Below are 18,921 nucleotides of genomic sequence, written 5' to 3' on the forward strand. Positions count from 1 at the left end.
ACTTGTTATTGGAGAGACACTGACAGCACTTGAACATGGGAGTGTCTGTCACACAAAGAAAAAATATCCAATTACTAACTATTAAAATCAACATGTGTCTCTCCATCACTACTGGAGAAATATCAGAGGCATCACAGTATCTATGCCTTAGCTTTCAAAACACAAAAATTATTCCTTCTCAGTCATAGCTAAATAGCTAGAGTCAAATCATGATCTCTCTCTGACTCAATAATGTCTGCTGTTCTTGAAATTTATGAAGGTGGTTCACTGTTCATATTTTCAAACTGATGTAGTTTATATCCATCCACACATTGATGTGAGGGGAGGTAGGAACTCACAAAAAGTTATAAAAGGTCTCCAGTACCAAAATTTTCCCCTTTCAATCATTGCTAAAAAGGACAGTGAAGCAGAGTTTAAAAGCTTTAATAGTACAAACACCAGTTATCCACACCATAAGACCAATTACTACTATTTGCAGGCATGTGGAAGAGAAGAGAAAGGAATACAAGGGCTCTCTTAAAAACCTACTTTTCTCCTCCATCTGTGTGGTAACTTTTACCTTACCCAGAACACTTGACTTCTGACACTTCTAGTCACCCAGTGTGGGGTTTTTCCCCCCCCCCAAACAAGCAATTATCCACGACACCTGCTGGGTGTCCTACAATTTTACAATTTAACTCACTGATTAAGGTTAAGGGCTCAGTCCCACAAGACTGACCCCCACTTCAGATATCAATTGCAAGTAGGTTGTACAGTAGTACAACTTCTGTACGACTTGGCTATAAATCGGAGGTTCCCGTGACCTCCATCCCTTTGGATTCAATTAATTCACTCAAGTGGCTCACAGAGCTCGGGAAAACATTTTACTTACATTATCCAGTTTATTAAAGAATATGATAAGGAATACAGATGAACAGTCAGATGAAGAGATACACAGAGTGAGGTCTGGGAGGGTCCCAAGCATAAGAATTTCTCTCTCTGTACAGTTGGGGTGCATCACCCTCCCAGTAGGTGCATGTTTCACCAACCTGGAAGCTCTCCGAATCCCAACTTTGGGGATTTTTATGGTGACATCGTCACGTAGGCATGATCAATCATTAATTCCATTTTCAGCCCTTTTCCCTTTTCAACAGAATAGCAGATGGGGCTGAAAATTCCAAGCTTCTAATCATGGCTTGGTCTTTCCAGTGACCAGCTCCCATCCAGGAGCCATCCAGGAGCCCACCCAGAGTCGCCTTATTAGAACAAAAGACATTCATATCACCCAGGAACTTACAAAGGTTTCAGGAACCCTGTGTCAGGAACCGGGATCAAAGACACTCATAACACTTAGGAAATTAGACTGACTTCAGAAGCTCTGTGCCCGGAACTGGGGACAGAGACCACTATGTATTTTCTATTATCTCAAAGATCCTCACGTTCTTTCCCCATTTTTAATGCCTAAACTCAAGGTTTACCCTCTCTGTGTGTCTATAGAACCCACAGCCTTCTTTACAAAACTGGGTTTAACAATCAAAATTAAGCATTTAGAAATGTACCTTTTATCCTCAGCGAGGCAGAAATGGACACTCATTTGCTAGGACAAGAAAATTAATAATTTTCAACATCAGTTTTATTCCTAATAAATATTTCTGATCCAGGCTAACAAGAGAATGAACAATTCTTCCTCTGGGGGAGGTGCTGCAATATGTCAAACAAACAGCAACAATGACAGCAAACAAACAGCAACAATGACAGTAACAATAATAACATTAACAAGCTACCTCATTTATTGAGCACTTACTTTATGGAAGACACTGTTTTAAGCATTTTATTTATATTTTTCCCATTTTACCTTTGCAGTAACCCTATGAGATTAGTATTATCATTATCCTCATTTTATAGATGAAGACGGCTGTTCAAGAAGTTAAGTAACTTGTCAGAAGTCATACCGTACAGGTGGGATTTCAACCTAGGCAGTCTCCTCTTCATTGTCATATTATACCAAATGATCGCTCAACAAGAACTGCTTTGATGAACACTGCTCATGTATATGTCTATGTAAACGTACACACAATATAAGTGAATACACAAACATACATACACACATATATGCATTCTCTAAACTTTATAGTCATATTGAAAAATACTTTAGTGATCATCTTCTCAGTCTCTCATTTTACCACCATAGATCCACCACCAGACAGAATGTCCTGGTCATCACAAATTATGCTCCACCATTAAATTCCTTTAAAACGGCTGACAAAAATAAAGCAGTTGAACTGCACTATTATAAAGCAACATACAGATTCTGTAACTGGAAAGAAAGAATTCAGATTCTGATTTCAAGGCCAAACTCAAACCATGACTGGTCACTATTAAACCAACCTTTGGTTTCGTTTGTCTGTGTTTTTGTTTAGTTGTCACTAAAACAACGACCTAGAAATTTTCAGAAAAAAATATAATAAATATTTGATTAGTGACACACTATCACTGAAGCTACTAGGCTAAGATTGTGACTAAAAGAATCAGAGGAATTTTTCAGCTTCCAGGTATATAAAAATCATCTATTTCATCTTTAATATTAAAGAGAAGATTAAACAGGAAAAAGAACAGCAAAACAGACATTCCAGGATCAGTATATTCAAAATTTACTGTATTAGGGCAATTATTTCTAATAATGTGTTACAGTTAAATCACCAAATTATTTAAAAGTAACTGCAACATAAATATAACCATAAATGAAACATGAAAAGAAAAATATCATTATAAAAGTACAATAAAACAATACCAACTTACCAGTTCAACTCCCTGTGGAAAAGGTGTATCATCCCAGTCCTTCTGTGGAAACCTCTGGATTATTTTCCCCAGACCTGCTCCTGACCCTATTAATAAAATCAAAGTGAATTTGGTTATAGGGTACTTAAAAATCTGAATACTCATTATATTAATACTTATTTCTAAATGAATATTTGTTGAATAAATTGATATACTGATTAAACATTTTCAAGTTTTAAAGGGTCTAAAACTACCTTCTAAACGTAACACTGAAATGATAGGCAATCCCTATCCTATAGACTCTCAAAAGAGTAACAAGTATGAAAAGCTAGGAACAACAGACAGAGGCATTAAAATTGGAGTCTCCACACCATGGGAGCAACTGCACTTTGTTCCCAGTAAGGAAAGCCGTCTTCTCAGTATCTCAAGTTGATATTTAAGAAGAACTTTTCTATGGAGACAAAGTAATTTTAAGTGACAAATGAAATGGTACCATTAGCACTAAGCTTCAGTTATGGGTTATAAGCACTGTTTTGGGTTAAATAAAGATTTTTAGAGTGGCCTGGGAACTTGACCATTGTCTAGACAGGGTTTTTCAACATCAGCACTACTGACATTTTGGGCCAGATAATTCCTTGTTGGGTTGGAGGCAGGGGGCTGGGAGCTATCCCGTGCATTATAGGATGTTTAGCAACATCCTTAGCTTCAACCCACTAGAAGTTAATAGCACCCCACCTACAATCACCAAGTTGTTACAACCAAAAATATCTCCAGGTCACTGCCAAATGTGCTCTGGGGGGGCAAAAATGCCTCTGGTTGAAGACCATTGGACTATATATAGCATTATTGTTATAAAATTACCCTGTGACACTAAAAACCAGATCAACGTAAAGTTGAACTTTGGGGATATAATCTGTGAGTAATTTGGGGCTAGAGAGTACATGTTAGGCCTAATTGCTTTCTGCCATACTTTAAAAAATATATATATATTTATTTATTTGGCTGCACCAGGTTTTCGTTGCCCCAGGCAGGACCGTCGTTGCCGTGTGCGCGATCTTTTAGTTGCAGCACGTGGGCTCTCACTTGCAGCATGTGGAATCTAGTTCCTTGACCAGAGATCAAACCCGGGCCCCCTGCATTGGGGGCGCAGAGTCTTAACCACTGGACCACCAGGGAAGTCCCTCTGCAATCCTTTTTAAGAGCTTCATGTGTTTGCATGTTCTACATGTTGTTCCAACTCACTTTGAAGTAAAAGCAACAACATTCTGATTATTTGGACATCTAAGTAAAGGAAACCTTAACACCTGATTCAAATTTTGTTTTTCTTCACTGATAGCTTCATTACTTTTTTTTAATTTTTTAATAGGTCTTTATTGGAGTATAATTGCTTCACAATACTGTGTTAGTTTGTGTTGCACAACAAAGCGAATCAGCCATATGCACACATGTGTCCCCACATCCCCTCCCTCTTGAGCCTCCCTCCCATCCTCCCCATCCCACCCCCATAGGTCATCGCAAAGCACCGAGCCGATCTCCCTGTGCTATGCTGCTGCTTCCCACCAGCCAACTATTTTATATCGGTAGTGTATATATGTCAATGCTACTCTCACTTTGCCCCAGCTTCGCCCTCCCACCCCCTGTCCTCAAGTCCATTTTCTATGTCTACCTCTTTATTCCTGCCCTGCAACTAGGTTCATCAGTACCATTTTTTTTTTTTAGATTCCGTATATATGTGTTAGCATATGATATTTCTTTTTTCTCTTTCTGACTTTCTTCACTCTGTAGGACAGACACTAGGTCCATCCACCTCACTACAAATAACTCAGTTTTCTTTCTTTCTATGGCTGAGTAATATTCCATTGTATATATGTGCCACATCTTCTTTATCCATTTATCTGTCGATGGACATTTAGGTTGCTTCCATGTCCTGGCTATTGTAAATAGTGCTGCAACGAACACTGTAGCACATGTCTCTTTTTGAATTATGGTTTTCTCAGGGTATATGCCCAGTAGTGGGATTGCTGGGTCATATGGTAGTTCTATTTTTAGTTTTTTAAGGAACCTCCGTACTGTCCTCCATAGTTGCTATATCAATTTACATTCCCACAACAGTGCAAGAGAGTTCCCTTTTCACCACACCCTTTCCAGCATTTATTGTTTCTAGATTTTTTGATGATGGCCATTCTGACCGGTGTGAGGTGATACCTCACTGAAGTTTTGATTCGCATTTCTCTAATAGTTAGTGATGTTGAGCATCTTTTCATGTGCCTCTTGGCCATCTGTATGTCTGCCTTGGTGAAATGTCTATTTAGGTCTTCTGCCGATTTTTTAACTGGATTGTTTGTTTTTTTTGATATTGAGCTCCATGAGTTGTTTGTACATTTTGGAGAGTAATCCTTTGTCTGTTGTTTCATTTACAAATATTTTCTCCCATTCTGAGGGCTGTCTTTTTGTCTTGTTTATGGTTTCCTTTGCTGTTCAAAAGCTTTAAAGTTTAATTAAGTCTCATCTGTTTTTTATTCCCATTACTCTAGGAGGTGGGTCAGAAAAGATCTTGCTGTGATTTATGTCAAAGCGTGTTTTTCCTATGTTTTCCTCTAAGAGTTTTATAGTGCCTGGCCTTACATTTAAGTCTTTAATCCATTTGGAGTTTATTTTTGTGTATGGTGTTAGGGAGTGTTCTAATTTCCTTATTTTACATGTAGCTGTCCAGTTTCCCAGCACCACTTATTGAAGAGGCTGCCTTTTCTCCATTGTATGTTCTTGCCTCCTTTGTAGTAAATTAGGTGCCCACATGTGAGTGGGTTTATCTCTGGGCATTCTATCTTGTACCACTGATCTATATTTCTGGTTTTGGGCCACTGCCATACTGTCCTGATTACTGTAGCTTTGTGGTATAGTTTGAAGTCGGGGAGCCTGATTCCTCCAAGTCTGTTTTTCTTTCTCAAGATTGCTTTAGCTATTCAGGGTCTTTTGTGTTTCCATATGAATTGTAAAATTTTTGTTCTAATTCTGTGAAGAATGCCATGGGTAGTTTGATAGGGATTGCACTAAATCTGTAGATTGCTTTGGGTCGTATAGTCATTTTCACAATATTTATTCTTCCAATCCAAGAACATGGTATATTTCTCCATCTGTTTATGTCATCTTTGATTTCTTTCATCAGTGTTCTATAGTTTTCGGAGTACAAGTCTTTTGCCTCCTTAGGCAGGTTTATTCCTAGGTATTTTATTCTTTTGGTTGCAATGGTAAATGGGAGTGTTTCCTTAATTTCTCTTTCTGAGTTTTGTTGGTGTATAGGAATACCAGAGATTCCTGTGTATTAATTTTGTATCCTGCAACCTTACCAAATTCATTGATTAGTTCTAGTAGTTTTCTGGTGGCATGTTTAGGATTTTCTATGTATAGTATCATGTCATCAGCAAACAGTGACAGTTTTACTTCTTCTTTTCCAATTTGTATTCCTTTTATTTCTTTTTCTTCTCTGACTGCTGTGGCTAGGGCTTCCAAAACTATGTTGAATAAGAGTGGCGAGAGCGGACATCCTTGTCTTGTTCCTGATCTTAGTGGAAATGCTTTCAGTTTTTCACCATTAAGTATGATGCTTGCTGTGGGTTTGTCATATATGGCCTTTATTATGTTGAGGTAAGTACCCTCTGTGCCCATTTTCTGAAGTGTTTTTATCATAAATGGATGTTGAATTCTGTCAAAAGTTTTTTCTGCATCTATTGAGATGATCATATGGTTTTTATTCTTCAATTTGTTAATGTGGTGTATCACATTGATTGATTTGCATATATTGAAGAATCCTTGCATCCCTGAGATAAATCCCACTTGATCATGGTGTATGATCCTTTTAATGTGCTGTTGGATTCTGTTTGCTACTATTTTGTTCAGGATTTTTACACCTATGTTCATCAGTGATACTGGTCTATAGTTTTCTTTTTTGTGATATCTTTTTCTGGTTTTTAGTGTCAGGGTGAACATCTGATTCAATTTAAAAAAAAAAATTCACTATCATCTCTCATCCTCATCCCTGTGAACTGAACTCCCCCCGTCCCTCACCTAGACTTTAAAATCACTTTATGACCAAATCTTACCTTTAAAAGATAAACAGAAAGTTAAGTTCATTTTACTGACCAACTCTGAACTATCTGCTAAAACCGAGGTCACGTTTGACAAAGGCAAAATGAAAACATTCTCAATTAAAATTAACAACTGTGCTCACTTCGGCAGCACATATACTAAAATTAACAACTGCTGCAGTATAGTAACTCTTCATATACCCGTATTATAGGAGAATAAAGGATTTCATTAAGAGTAAAGCAGGGCTTCCCTGGTGGCGCAGTGGTTGAGAGTCCGCCTGCCAATGCAGGGGACACGGGTTCATGCCCCGGTCCGGGAAGATCCCACGTGCCTCGGAGCGGCTGGGCCCATGAGCCATGGCCGCTGAGCCTGCGCGTCCGGAGCCTGTGCTCCGCAACGGGAGAGGCCACAACAGTGAGAGGCCCGCGTACCGCAAAAAAAAAAAAAAAAAAGAGTAAACTAAAAGTGATTTATCATAAGCATTCAGTTTTCAAAATCCACCTCAAGCATCACCACTTCTTACATTCACATCAAGGCTAATTCAACAAATTACTAGATACTGGGATACACAATGAAAAAGATATGGCCCCTATCCTCAAGGAACTGATAAGCTATTAGGAGAAACAGAAAAATGAACTGATAATTTCAGTATATCATGGTAAGTACAATGATAGAAGAGAACCTAACCTAACGTAGCAGAGAAACCATGGAAGACTTTACAGAAGAAATGACAGAAAGCTTCTTGTTCTTTCATTACCATCTTTATATGCCCAAGTACTTGGCATACTGAATGCCTCGCACTTAGCTCATATGGAGCTAAATGTTTATTTTAATAGATTCGTTAATATTGACAGAAATTGTTTTAAGCTTACATCTCCTCTCTCTTTTTTTTTTTTTTTTTTTTGCGGGACGCGGGCCTCTCACTGTCGCGGCCTCTCCCGTTGCGGAGCACAGGCTCCGGACGCGCAGGCTCAGCGGCCATGGCTCACGGGCCCAGCCGCTCCGCGGCATATGGGATCTTCCCGGACCGGGGCACGAACCAGTGTACCCTGCATCGGCAGGCGGACTCTCAACCACTGCGCCACCAGGGAAGCCCTCCTCTCTTTTAAAAAAGAGAGAAATGCATGTTATTTATCTCATCATATTTAACCAGGTGTTCCTATATTGTTTATTCAGTTCTGAAAGTCATACTTCATGCATTGCAGGCTCAGAAAATATTTTAACACATTAATTTTTACTAATTATAAAATTAACAAATGTTAACTGCAGGAAATTTTTTGAATATATAAAAATATAAAAAAGAAAGCACCCATAATCCCACACCTGAAGACAATTACTGTTAACGTTTTATCCTAGGCTTTTTTCATACATGTATTTTTCATCAGAATTGAGATAATACTAAACCTAGATTTATATAATGCTTTACTATTAATATTTTAAAATGGGCCCTTGATCATAATATGCATTTTCTATTTTCTCTATTATAAATAATGCTACAAAAAACATCTTTCTATATAAATCTTTATCCTCATCTCACTTTTGCCCGAAAAATTCTTAGATATACAACTAATGGATCAAAGAATATGAAAATTTTAAAGACTCACACAAAGCCAAAGGGCTCACTAGAAAGATATTAATAATTTTTTTTACATTCTGTGTATAAGAATGAGACTGGCATTTTCACTACATCCTCACCAACAACTGTTATTTTAAAATTTGTTTTAGTTAGTGCCAATTTGAGAAGCAAAAAAGTTCCTCGTAAGCAGGAGCATAACTTTCAAAAGTTCTCCAGGAGCAACATATTATTTATTGATTTCATAATGATATGCAGTCTTTCAATAATATGAAAGCTTAGTTTGAAATGCTGATGTAACATTTGTAAGTGCACATAGAAATACGATTCATGAGTGATAGATTTCATATGATAATGTTATTTGTAAATGGAAATTAGGTTATAAAAAGGCAAAAATAAAAATGCTAAAATGATATTTCACAAGTAAAATGTGGAAAGAGCTACAATAACTTGGTTTTGAATATCAAATATGTAAACTGATGCAGCTAACAACTTTTGAGGAACTTAGGAAAATACCTTACAGAAGTAAACAAACATTGTCTGATCCTTGTTTCTTGGATTTTAAGAGTTTAGTCTGAATGTTTAAACTTATTTCCCAAGTTTATATAATTTATATAAAACCATTCTTATAGGAAGTACTGGTTGTATTTAAGAATGCTGACAAGATGACCTTTTACACTGAGGAGCAAGCCACATTGAAGGAAGACTGTTCTAGAGTCAAATGTCCACCAGTGGACTGATAATTATGTCCAGAGATGAAATAGGTCATGTAAGTCAGAGTGAGTGGCTGTGGAAGCAGCTCCTATTTGCACTATGTATTAAATGGGGCTGGGTGACTGGGTAGGGAGAGAGAGAAATTCCTCAAAAGAAATGGGACCACTTCTTAGAAAGGAGAGGTGCTAAGCAGACAAAATTGTGGTTGTTCACTGCACTGCATGCAGCTAAATTGAAAAAAAAGAGGGGACGGTTATTAGTCAAGGTCTTCATGTTTTTCTTTCCAGCCCCTACTCTTCTACTCTTCTACTATCATAAAAACAAGAAATATGATGACCAAATGGAGCTCATACATAAAAAGGGGGACTCTTGGCAGGATACCAGCACATTTGGAAATAGCCTTCTTTGAAAAAAAGTGCAAATGCTACACAAACTGCCCCAAACAAATTTAGGAAGGGTGAGGAAATACTGGCGTGATCAGGCACACTTTTCCCTCCTTTACGTGTGGTAAGCCACTTTCCCTTGGGTCCTGGTAGGGCTGCCAGACTACCCAACCCAGCCACAAGGATTAGCAAGTGACCTAGGATGATCCAACCACTCAGTCAAAATGACTGTTTTAGCCTTACCAGATGACCCCAGGAAAGTCAAATAGTATTCTCAGGGGTTACTAAGTAGCATGCTATAGGTGCGGAGTTGCCAGGAGTATAAGGAAGAAGTTCATCTGCAGAAGAACTGAAGAATTAGTAGGGGTTAATTAAGTGAAGAAATGTAATACTCTGCTCTATACAAAACAGGATGCTTGATATTTGTTGACTGTACCAATTGACAAAAATTAATCGTTTAAGTGGCTGGTGTATGCTTAAAGTGTAAACGTACAAAATATATACTAATTTGTTTAACACAGACTCTGAACTTTGAGAATTACTCTAATGCATAATTCGCTAAATCTTCTGTATATTTATCTAAACAACTAGATCATTTATCTAAACAACAATCAGTGGTTATCTACACTAGACCTGTTTTATGAAGTCCAGCTGCCCATATCACCTTCTATCGAAAATGGCACCACCCACAGCTCAATGAAGGACAGCAGTCATGCTCAGAAGCACACAATCCTGTCTCTCCTCTCACCAGCCAGAAAGAAATTATGAAATCATTATTTTGGTTATCACATTTACTGCTACTTGTCTGTCTCACCTCACTAGAGTGAAAACAGTGATTTTGGCCTGCTTTGTTTACTGATGTATCCCAGGCATTTAGAACAATTACTAGTATATATTAGATACTTAATAAAATACTTGTTGAGTCAATGAATGGGACTATTAGGTGGGCAAGGGCATTTATAAACCGGAAAGCAACTTATGACCAAAGTGACCTGGCTGTAAAAGGTATCCTAGACAAATCTGATTTCTCTGCTAGGAAATTTTGAATAGAAGAAATGAGAGACTAAAGCAGCTAAAAAGATGTATCAAGACTTGCGAGCTCAGGCAACCACAGGGAGTCAAGCCAGTTATAGAACAGCAGAAACCCCGGCAGAGACTTGCCAGTAGAACAGGTCTACCTCCAGTAAACTCTGGCAGCACTGTTGCATCTGTCATCAAACTTCTGAAGTATTGTAATGATACTCCTCCTTCTTAAGCTACAATGGACCTATGATTCCTTGTCAGTAAAGAATCCAAAGTATAATACACTGTAAGAGGCACTCTGATAAATCAAGCCCTTTCAAACTGGTAAAGGGTTTGAAAAATTTTACATAAAAAGATTTAGTCAGAAAACTCTTTTTAAAAAGTTAAGAAGCACATATGAGAACTTTCTCCAAATATGTAAAGAGCTATTATGTGGAAGAAGATAGAGTGGAGCAAACTAGAGCCAAAAACTATAATTCAGAGGAGATATTTTTGAGTCAATATAAAGGAAGAACCTTGTGAGAATGAGAACTATCAAAAACAGAATGGGGCTTCCCTGGTGGCGCAGTGGTTGAGAGTCCGCCTGCCAATGCAGGGGACACGGGTTCGTGCCCCGGTCCGGGAAGATCCCACATGCCGCGGAGCGGCTGGGCCCGTGAGCCACGGCCGCTGAGCCTGCGCGTCCGGAGCCTGTGCTCCACAACGGGAGAGGCCGCAACAGTGAGAGGCCCGCGTACCGCAAAAAAAAAAAAAAAAAACAGAATGAACTGCCACACAAAGCAATGGTTAGAACGAGTTTTACTACAAGCTACTAGTTTTTGTGGTCTGGAAAACTGGGCAGAACGGTAAGAGGACAAATCCAAAAAAATATGGAAAGCAGACTACTACAGCAATTTGTTTATTCAACAATAACAATGCCAGGCCTTGTGTTAGGTGCTAAGGATAAAACCTGCTGTGAGGACATTTAAAACTTGAATTGGGGTTTTAAACAGCACTTAAATGATTAAGCTTTGTCAATAAAAGGACAGATGTAGGCACAGTATAACAATGGGTAAAGATTAGGGAAGAAAATAATACAGTTTAGAAATCAGGTCATGAGTCTAAGGAAATAAGGGCTAGAAAAACTAAAAAATTCCAAATTTTGGAACAGAGATATTTCTTATTCCTATTTTGACATAATAGCAGCATCACTTAAGTTCAATGATGAGAAATGTAATTTCTTGAGAATCCAAATAAAATGATAAGTAATGGTATATCCAAAAGAAAAATCTTAAAAGCAGACATTCTTTCATGCTTTAAAAAGCAATTCATTAAGTCTGTTCTCTATACCTGTGAGTCTGTCTCTATTTTTGCTATGAGGCGGGATGGAGTAGGGGACTGAGAGGTACAAACTACTATGTATAAAATGGAAAGGCTACAGGATGTACTGTACAGAATAGGGAAATACAGTCATTGTTTTGTAGTGACTTTAAATGGAGTATAACCTATAAAAATGCTGAGTCACTGTGTTGTACACCCGAAACTAATACGATGTTATAAATCAACTATAGTTCAATTTTTAAAATGCAATTCAAGTTGTCTAAAAGTGCATGATGCATATACATGGTGACTTCTTTACACAGTGACTCTGTTTTTCAGATGATTTATACACTTAGCAAACTTTACACTCAGTCCACATGTAATACCGCAAAACTATTCATGAATAATTATGGAAATTAAAGTATGGGCTTTCTGACTGGCTAATACATTTCAAATATATAAACCAAATAACAGAGTAAATTTATTAATATCTACATGCAAAAGCAGAAGTCTCTAGCTTTATTAATGAAGAGGGTATTTGTCTTTGGTGTATTTCACTTAGAGTAATGCTGGCGGAAAACAGGGAGAGAATGGTAAAAGAGTAAAAACTTTCAACCATAAGATGAATAAGTCTGAGGATCTAAGGTAATACATGGTGACTACAGTTGATAACACTGTATTGTAAAACTGGAATTTGCTAACAGAGTAGAACTTGTTTTCAAAAAAAAAAAAGATAAATATGTGAAGTGATGAGTTGATTAACTAGATGGGGGAATCCTTTCACAATGCATATCTATATCAAATCACCATGATGTATTCTTTAAATATCTTAAATTTTATTTGTCAATTTTACCTCAATAAACAGTTGGGAAAAAATAGTGAAAAGCCAAAAAAAATTTTTTTTAATTAAGGGTACTAACAGAAACTTTTAAATAGGAATATTACACAAATGAAACCGTAACCTTTATGACTGACCTTTGAAATAATTTTACAAGTAAATGAACAGATAATGTAGAACAATACATCATCTAAAATGTCCTCTTATTTTCATCAAAGATTGCCCGTCCCTTGGTTCCTAACTGTCCCAAGGAGGACAAGAACAGAATCGACATAGATTTGTCCTTAGACAGGAAGTAGAAGAATTCTGATAAAGAAAGATGGCAGACATAGTATATCTGTCCTCTGATTAGTATATTGGAAAGAACCCAGGCTTGGACGTTAGTCAGACTTAGGTTCAAATTCAGGCTCTGCTATTTCATAGTCTTGTGACCTTGAAAAATACACTTAATCTCTCGAAATCTGTTTTCTCAACCTCAAAATATGGTTAATATAATGCCCATCACACAAGGTTGCTATTAACAATGAGATTACATACCTAGCAGCACAGAATCTGCCACAAAAGACAGGCTTGGGACAAGAAAAAGTAGGTCAATTTAAGACTTACTCCTTTACTTGAAGAATATAATTTAAAGGAGCTCCCATTGTTAATATTATCTCCTTAACGTAAGTGAGGTATCCAAAGCCTATTAAGAAACCAGTGGCAACCTAAAGGACAGCCTTTAGTTGATATCTGTTTTACCCTGTCCCAATCAACACTTTTATTAATTACATGGTGGAAAACAGAAGACATCCTCTTCAAATCTATAAAAAGCAAAAATCTGAGAGAAGATGGAGATGGAGGTAGCAGAAATGTAGCTCATCAATCTGTCTGAATTCCCATATAAAAAATAGCATCAAAATATCACAGTGAACTGGCATAAAGACCAATGTAACAGAAGAGAGAGCCCAGAAATAAACCCTCATGTATATGGTCAAATTATCTTTAAGAAAAGTGTCAATGCTACATAATTGGGAAAGAATAGTTTCTTCAACAAACAGTGCTGGGAAAACTGGATATCCGCATGCAAAAGAATAAAGTTGGACCCTTACCCTACACCACATCGAAAAATTAACTCAAAATGGATTAAAGACCTAAACCTAAGACCTGAACTACAAAATTCCTAGAAGAAAATAAAAGGGAAAAGCTTCATGACACTGGATTTGGCAATGATTTCTCAGATACGACATCAAAAACACAGGCAACAGAAGTAAAAATAGACAAATGGGACTACATCAAACCTAAAAACTTCTGCACAGCAAAGGAAACAATCAACACAGTAAAATGCAACCTGCAGGAGACAGTATCTGCAAGCCATATATCTGATAAGGAGTTAATATCTACAATATATTAAGAGCTCCAACAACTTAACAACAACAATAAAAATCCAATTTAAAAATAGGCAAAGAACTTACATGGACATTTCTGCAAAGAAGACCTACAAATGGCCAACAAGCATATAATAAGATGCTCAACATCACTAACCACTAGGGAATGCAAATCAAAACCACACAGGTTAGGATGGCCACTATCAAAATTCCAGAAAATAACAAGTGTTATTGAGGGTGCAGAGTAACTGGAACTCTTGTGGATTGTTGCCTAGGATATAAAATGGTACAGCCCCTGTAGAAAACAGTATGGAGGTTCCTCAAAAAATTAAAAATAGAATTACCATATAATCCAACAATCCCACTTCTGGGTATATATTCAAAAGGATTGAAAATAGAATCTCAAAGAGACATTTGCACGTCCATGTCCACTGTAACATTATTCACAATAGCCAAGAGGTAGAAGCAACCAAAACATCTATTAACAGATGAATGGATAAAGAAAATGTGGTACATACATACATGGAATATTATTTAGCCTTAAAAAAGAAGGCAATCCTGTCGTATGCTACAATGTGAATAAACTTTGAGGACATTATGCTAAGTGAAATAAGCCAAATACTGCATCCTCTTATATGACAAATGTAAAGTAGCCAAACTCCTAGAAATATAAAGTAGAATGGTGGTTGACAGGGGCTCGGGAAGAAAGGAAAGGGGAGTTTTTGTTCACTGGGTATAGAGTTTCAGTTTTGCAATCTGAAAAAGTTCTAGGGATCTGTTACAAACCAACATACACACACACACACACACACACACATATATGTAGTAAACACTGATGCACTGTATATTTATATTATGCATTTTTTACAACAATTTTTTAAAAAATAGCACAACCAAATACTCATGGACAACATGCATAAGAAAACTAGGTGAAAAGGTATCTCCAAAATACTCCAATGGGAGAAAAACCATAAACATCCACCAAATCTGGAAAGTATCTGCATCTGTGCAGGATTAAGAAAGAAACAACAGTAATGGTTTGAGAATAGGAGGACCCCAAAATAGCCAACAAGTATTCACCAGAAAGCAGAATGGCCAATTTGAGAGCAGCAGCTCAAAATGGAAGGGCAAGGACAACATTTCTGCAGCAAGGACTAAAATTGCTGGAGCAGTTTAAGCCCCCACACTGGAGAAACTGCAGGGAGTAGAATCAAAATTGAGCAGAAAAGGACTTATACTACCTGACTTAAAGACTTACAATTAAAGCTAGAGGAATCAAGACAATGTGGTAGGGACTTCCCTGGTGGCACAGTGGTTAAGAATCCGCTTCCCAATGGAGGGGACATGGGTTCGAGCCCTGATCCGGGAAGAGCCCACATGTCGTGGAGCAACTAAGCCCATGCGCCACAGCTACTGAGCCTGTGCTCTAGAGCCCGCAAGCCACAACTACTGAAGCCTGTGTGCCACAACTACTGAATCCCACGTGCCTAGAGCCCTAAGAATCCCACACACCGCAACAAAGAGTAGCCTCTCTTGCTGCAACTAGAGAAAGCCTGCACGCAGCAACAAAGACCCAATGCAGCCATAAATAAATAAACAAATTTTAAAAAGACAATGTGGTACTGTTATTAGAATCAATCAATAAATTGGACAATAAAAGAAAACCCACATGACTGTCTCAACAGATGCAGAAAAAAGCATTTGACAAAATTCAATATCCATTCATGATTTAAAAAAACACTCAGCAAATAACAAATAAAACATCCTCAATACATTAAAAAGCATTTATAAAAAGCCTATGGCTAACATCATACTTAATGGATATAGACTTAAATGCTTTTCCACTAAGATACAGAAAAAAGATGTCCACTACCATGACTTCTATTCAACATTGTACTGCAAGTGCTAACCGGTGCAATACAATAAGAAAAAGACACAAAAGGTATACAAATGGGAAAAGTATAAGTAATATTATCTTTATTTGAAGACAACCTATAGAAAATCCTAAGAAATCTTAAAAAAGCTACTAGAATAAATGAGTTTAGCAAGACTTCTAAGGATCAATATAAAATATTGATTGTATTTCTATATACTAGTAGATTTCTATATACTAGCAATAAAAATTAAAATTTAAAAAACATATGCCATACATCAAAAATCATGAAATACTTAGGGCCATTAATAGGTAAATGGATAAAAAAATTGTGGTATATTCATACACTGGAACATAATTCAGCACTAAAAAATAAAACTGCTGATATATGTAACGACATGGATAAATCCTAAAATAATTACACAGATCAAAAGAAGCAAAACACAAACGAGTACCTGCTACAAGATTTCATTCACATGAAACTGCAGAAAAGATAAATCTACTCTATAGTGATAGAAAGCAAATCAGTGGTTGCCTAGGGATGCATATTAGGGATCAACTTGAATAAAAGAGGTATGAGGGAATTTTTTAGAGTGATGGAAATTTTCTTTATTCTTAATGCCGTGGTGTTTACGTGAGTAAATACTTCTGCTACCAGAGAGTTAAGACAATCAGGAAGGAATACATGTTCTTTAAATTTTGCCTGTAGTCAGAATGGAATCTATTGTAATCTATGGAAGAATGAAAGAGTCCTAGCATAATTCATCTGTAATGTATATTTTCCTCCTGCAATAGTTTTCTCTATATTTGAACATGTTCCTCTAGTCTGTCTGGAAGATATTGTGATAGAAATGTGCAATATCCCAAGGGAGCCTATTCTATCTCTGGATGATTATCATAGAAGATCTTTCTGAGAACCTGATACAGAAACTTTAACTATGATGTGCAGTATTATCATCAATCTATCAAATTATTTTTTAAGTACTAAATGTAATATGTGAATACAAACTGAGAAGACAACTGTGTTAAAATTTAAGGAGAATATCTTATATATGGAATCAAAAATAAAACTGAATTCACAGATTAAAAAAAATTTAATGAGAAAAACTATTTCTTCTCTGGCTCTCTCTATATATACATTTTGGTTTTTAATTTTTAAAAATAGGTATCTTTAAATGAATTTGAATAATTTTAAACTCTTTCTAAGCCCCAGAAGATAGGAGATGTATTTAGTTATGAGGTGTATAACTAAAATGTATTTTAGTTATAAGGTGTACTAGGTTGAATAATGTACCCCAAAGATTCATGCCTACTTGGAACCTCAAAATAAAACTTTATTTGGAAATATGGTCTTATTTAGAATATGGTCTTAATTAGTTAAAATGAGGTCATACTGGATTAGGGTAGGCCCTAATCCAATGGCCAGTGCCCTGGAAGAAGAGAAAACAGAGATACAGACAGATACACAGGAAAAATGCCATGTGAAGACAAAAGCAGAGACTGGAATGTTAGAGCTGCAAGTCAAAGAATGTCTTGGACTGCAAGCAACCACCAAAAGCTAGAAGACAGGCATGGACCAGACTCTCCCTCAGCACCCTCCAGAAAGAACCAACCTTACCAACACCCTGATTTTGGTCTTCTAATCTCTAGAACTGTGAGAGAATAAATTTCTGTTGCTTCAAGCTACCCAAATTGCAGTACTTGGTCACATCAGCCCTAGAAAACTAAAATATTTGGTAACAATATTTCATTACATTAGTAGATATCTGATTTTGTTGACATGAAAGAAAAACTTAAAAAAAAATCTATTTTGTTATAATATCTACTTGCTGGTCACAGTGCTCCTATATAGGATAAATTTAGTCCCATTTCTACATTGTAGTCCTTCAAATATTTGAATATAACTAACAAAAATCTTATCCCCTGCCTCCTCCTCTCCCTGATCTTTATCTTTACTTTTTCAGCTTAAATAGTTTCAGTTTGTCCCACAGATCCCAATGTGATTTTTTTTTTTTTTACATGGTTAGGAATATGGAGTGCGGGTCTAGATTGCCTGCATTCTAATCCAGTTCTGCCATTTACTTGCTACCTGACTGCGAAAATTGCATTATCTCTTTGTGCTTCATTGTTTTCCCCATACATAAAAGAGACCTCTTAAAAGCTCTTGTCAGGAAAAATATGAGTTAATATACATGTAAGGTGTTTCAACAAATACTTGGCGCGTGGTAAATGCTACATAAGTGTTGATGATGATGACGATAACGATGACCACGATTATAACAAAGTAAGCATGTGCCAGTTTGCCTGAGTAGTACTCAGAGCTGAACACAGTACTTGAGATTACTGAGTTGATGTAAGTGATGCAGTATAGAGAACTGTTGTTCTAAATAACTGTGCTACTAACAATGAAGCTTAAAGTGTTAATTATATTAGGTCTTTTGGTTACCACAAGACTTTTGAATGAAACATGTAAACCTTTTTTTAAACGTTGATGCTATCCTGTACCTGTACAAACACTGTTGCAGACTCAAGTTGTACCTATTAAATTTCTTTAGTTAGCCTAGCACAGGCATGTTTTAGATCCTATGTCTGTTACTCACTGTATTTATATTACTCAATTTTTTTAAGTGAGGGCATACATTTCATAGCATGTGACCATTTTAACAGTTCAATAGGTGTTGACAAAATCTTAAAAACTATTTCAGTAAAATAAAAACAAAAATGGAAATTATTTGATTGTGTTATACTAAAAAATCGCTCAAGGAGTTCCTCCAGAAAATATTTTCCAAAAACACTTCATCAATATCAGCATAAGTCTGATTAAAATTTTTTATTTTCCCGGCTGGAGTTAAAATTTCCACAGGGAAAAAGTCTTGGTCAAAACATGCTATACACACATTATGGACATTGGCACCAGTCCTTCTATCCCATTCTATCCCCAAACAATCTGCAACTTCAGCACTCTGCCTAGCACCTGTTCTTCTCTTCTTCATTGAGAAAATCACCCT

At 36.8% G+C, this 18,921-nt stretch overlaps 1 protein-coding gene across 1 annotated transcript in view; it reads right to left on the reverse strand.

Moving 5' to 3' along the window:
- Positions 1 to 18,921, reverse strand: part of SBF2 (SET binding factor 2) — a 451,879-nt gene that overhangs the window by 372,881 nt on the left and 60,077 nt on the right. The window contains exon 2 of the mRNA XM_029208916.1: positions 2,779 to 2,864. Within this exon, the coding sequence (XP_029064749.1) occupies positions 2,779 to 2,864 (86 nt within the window). The remainder of the gene's footprint in view (positions 1 to 2,778; positions 2,865 to 18,921) is intronic.

This window comes from Monodon monoceros, unplaced genomic scaffold (genome assembly GCF_005190385.1).
Source record: "Monodon monoceros isolate NGI ecotype Baffin Bay Population unplaced genomic scaffold, NGI_Narwhal_1 Super_Scaffold_7, whole genome shotgun sequence".
Lineage (NCBI taxonomy): Eukaryota > Metazoa > Chordata > Mammalia > Artiodactyla > Monodontidae > Monodon > Monodon monoceros.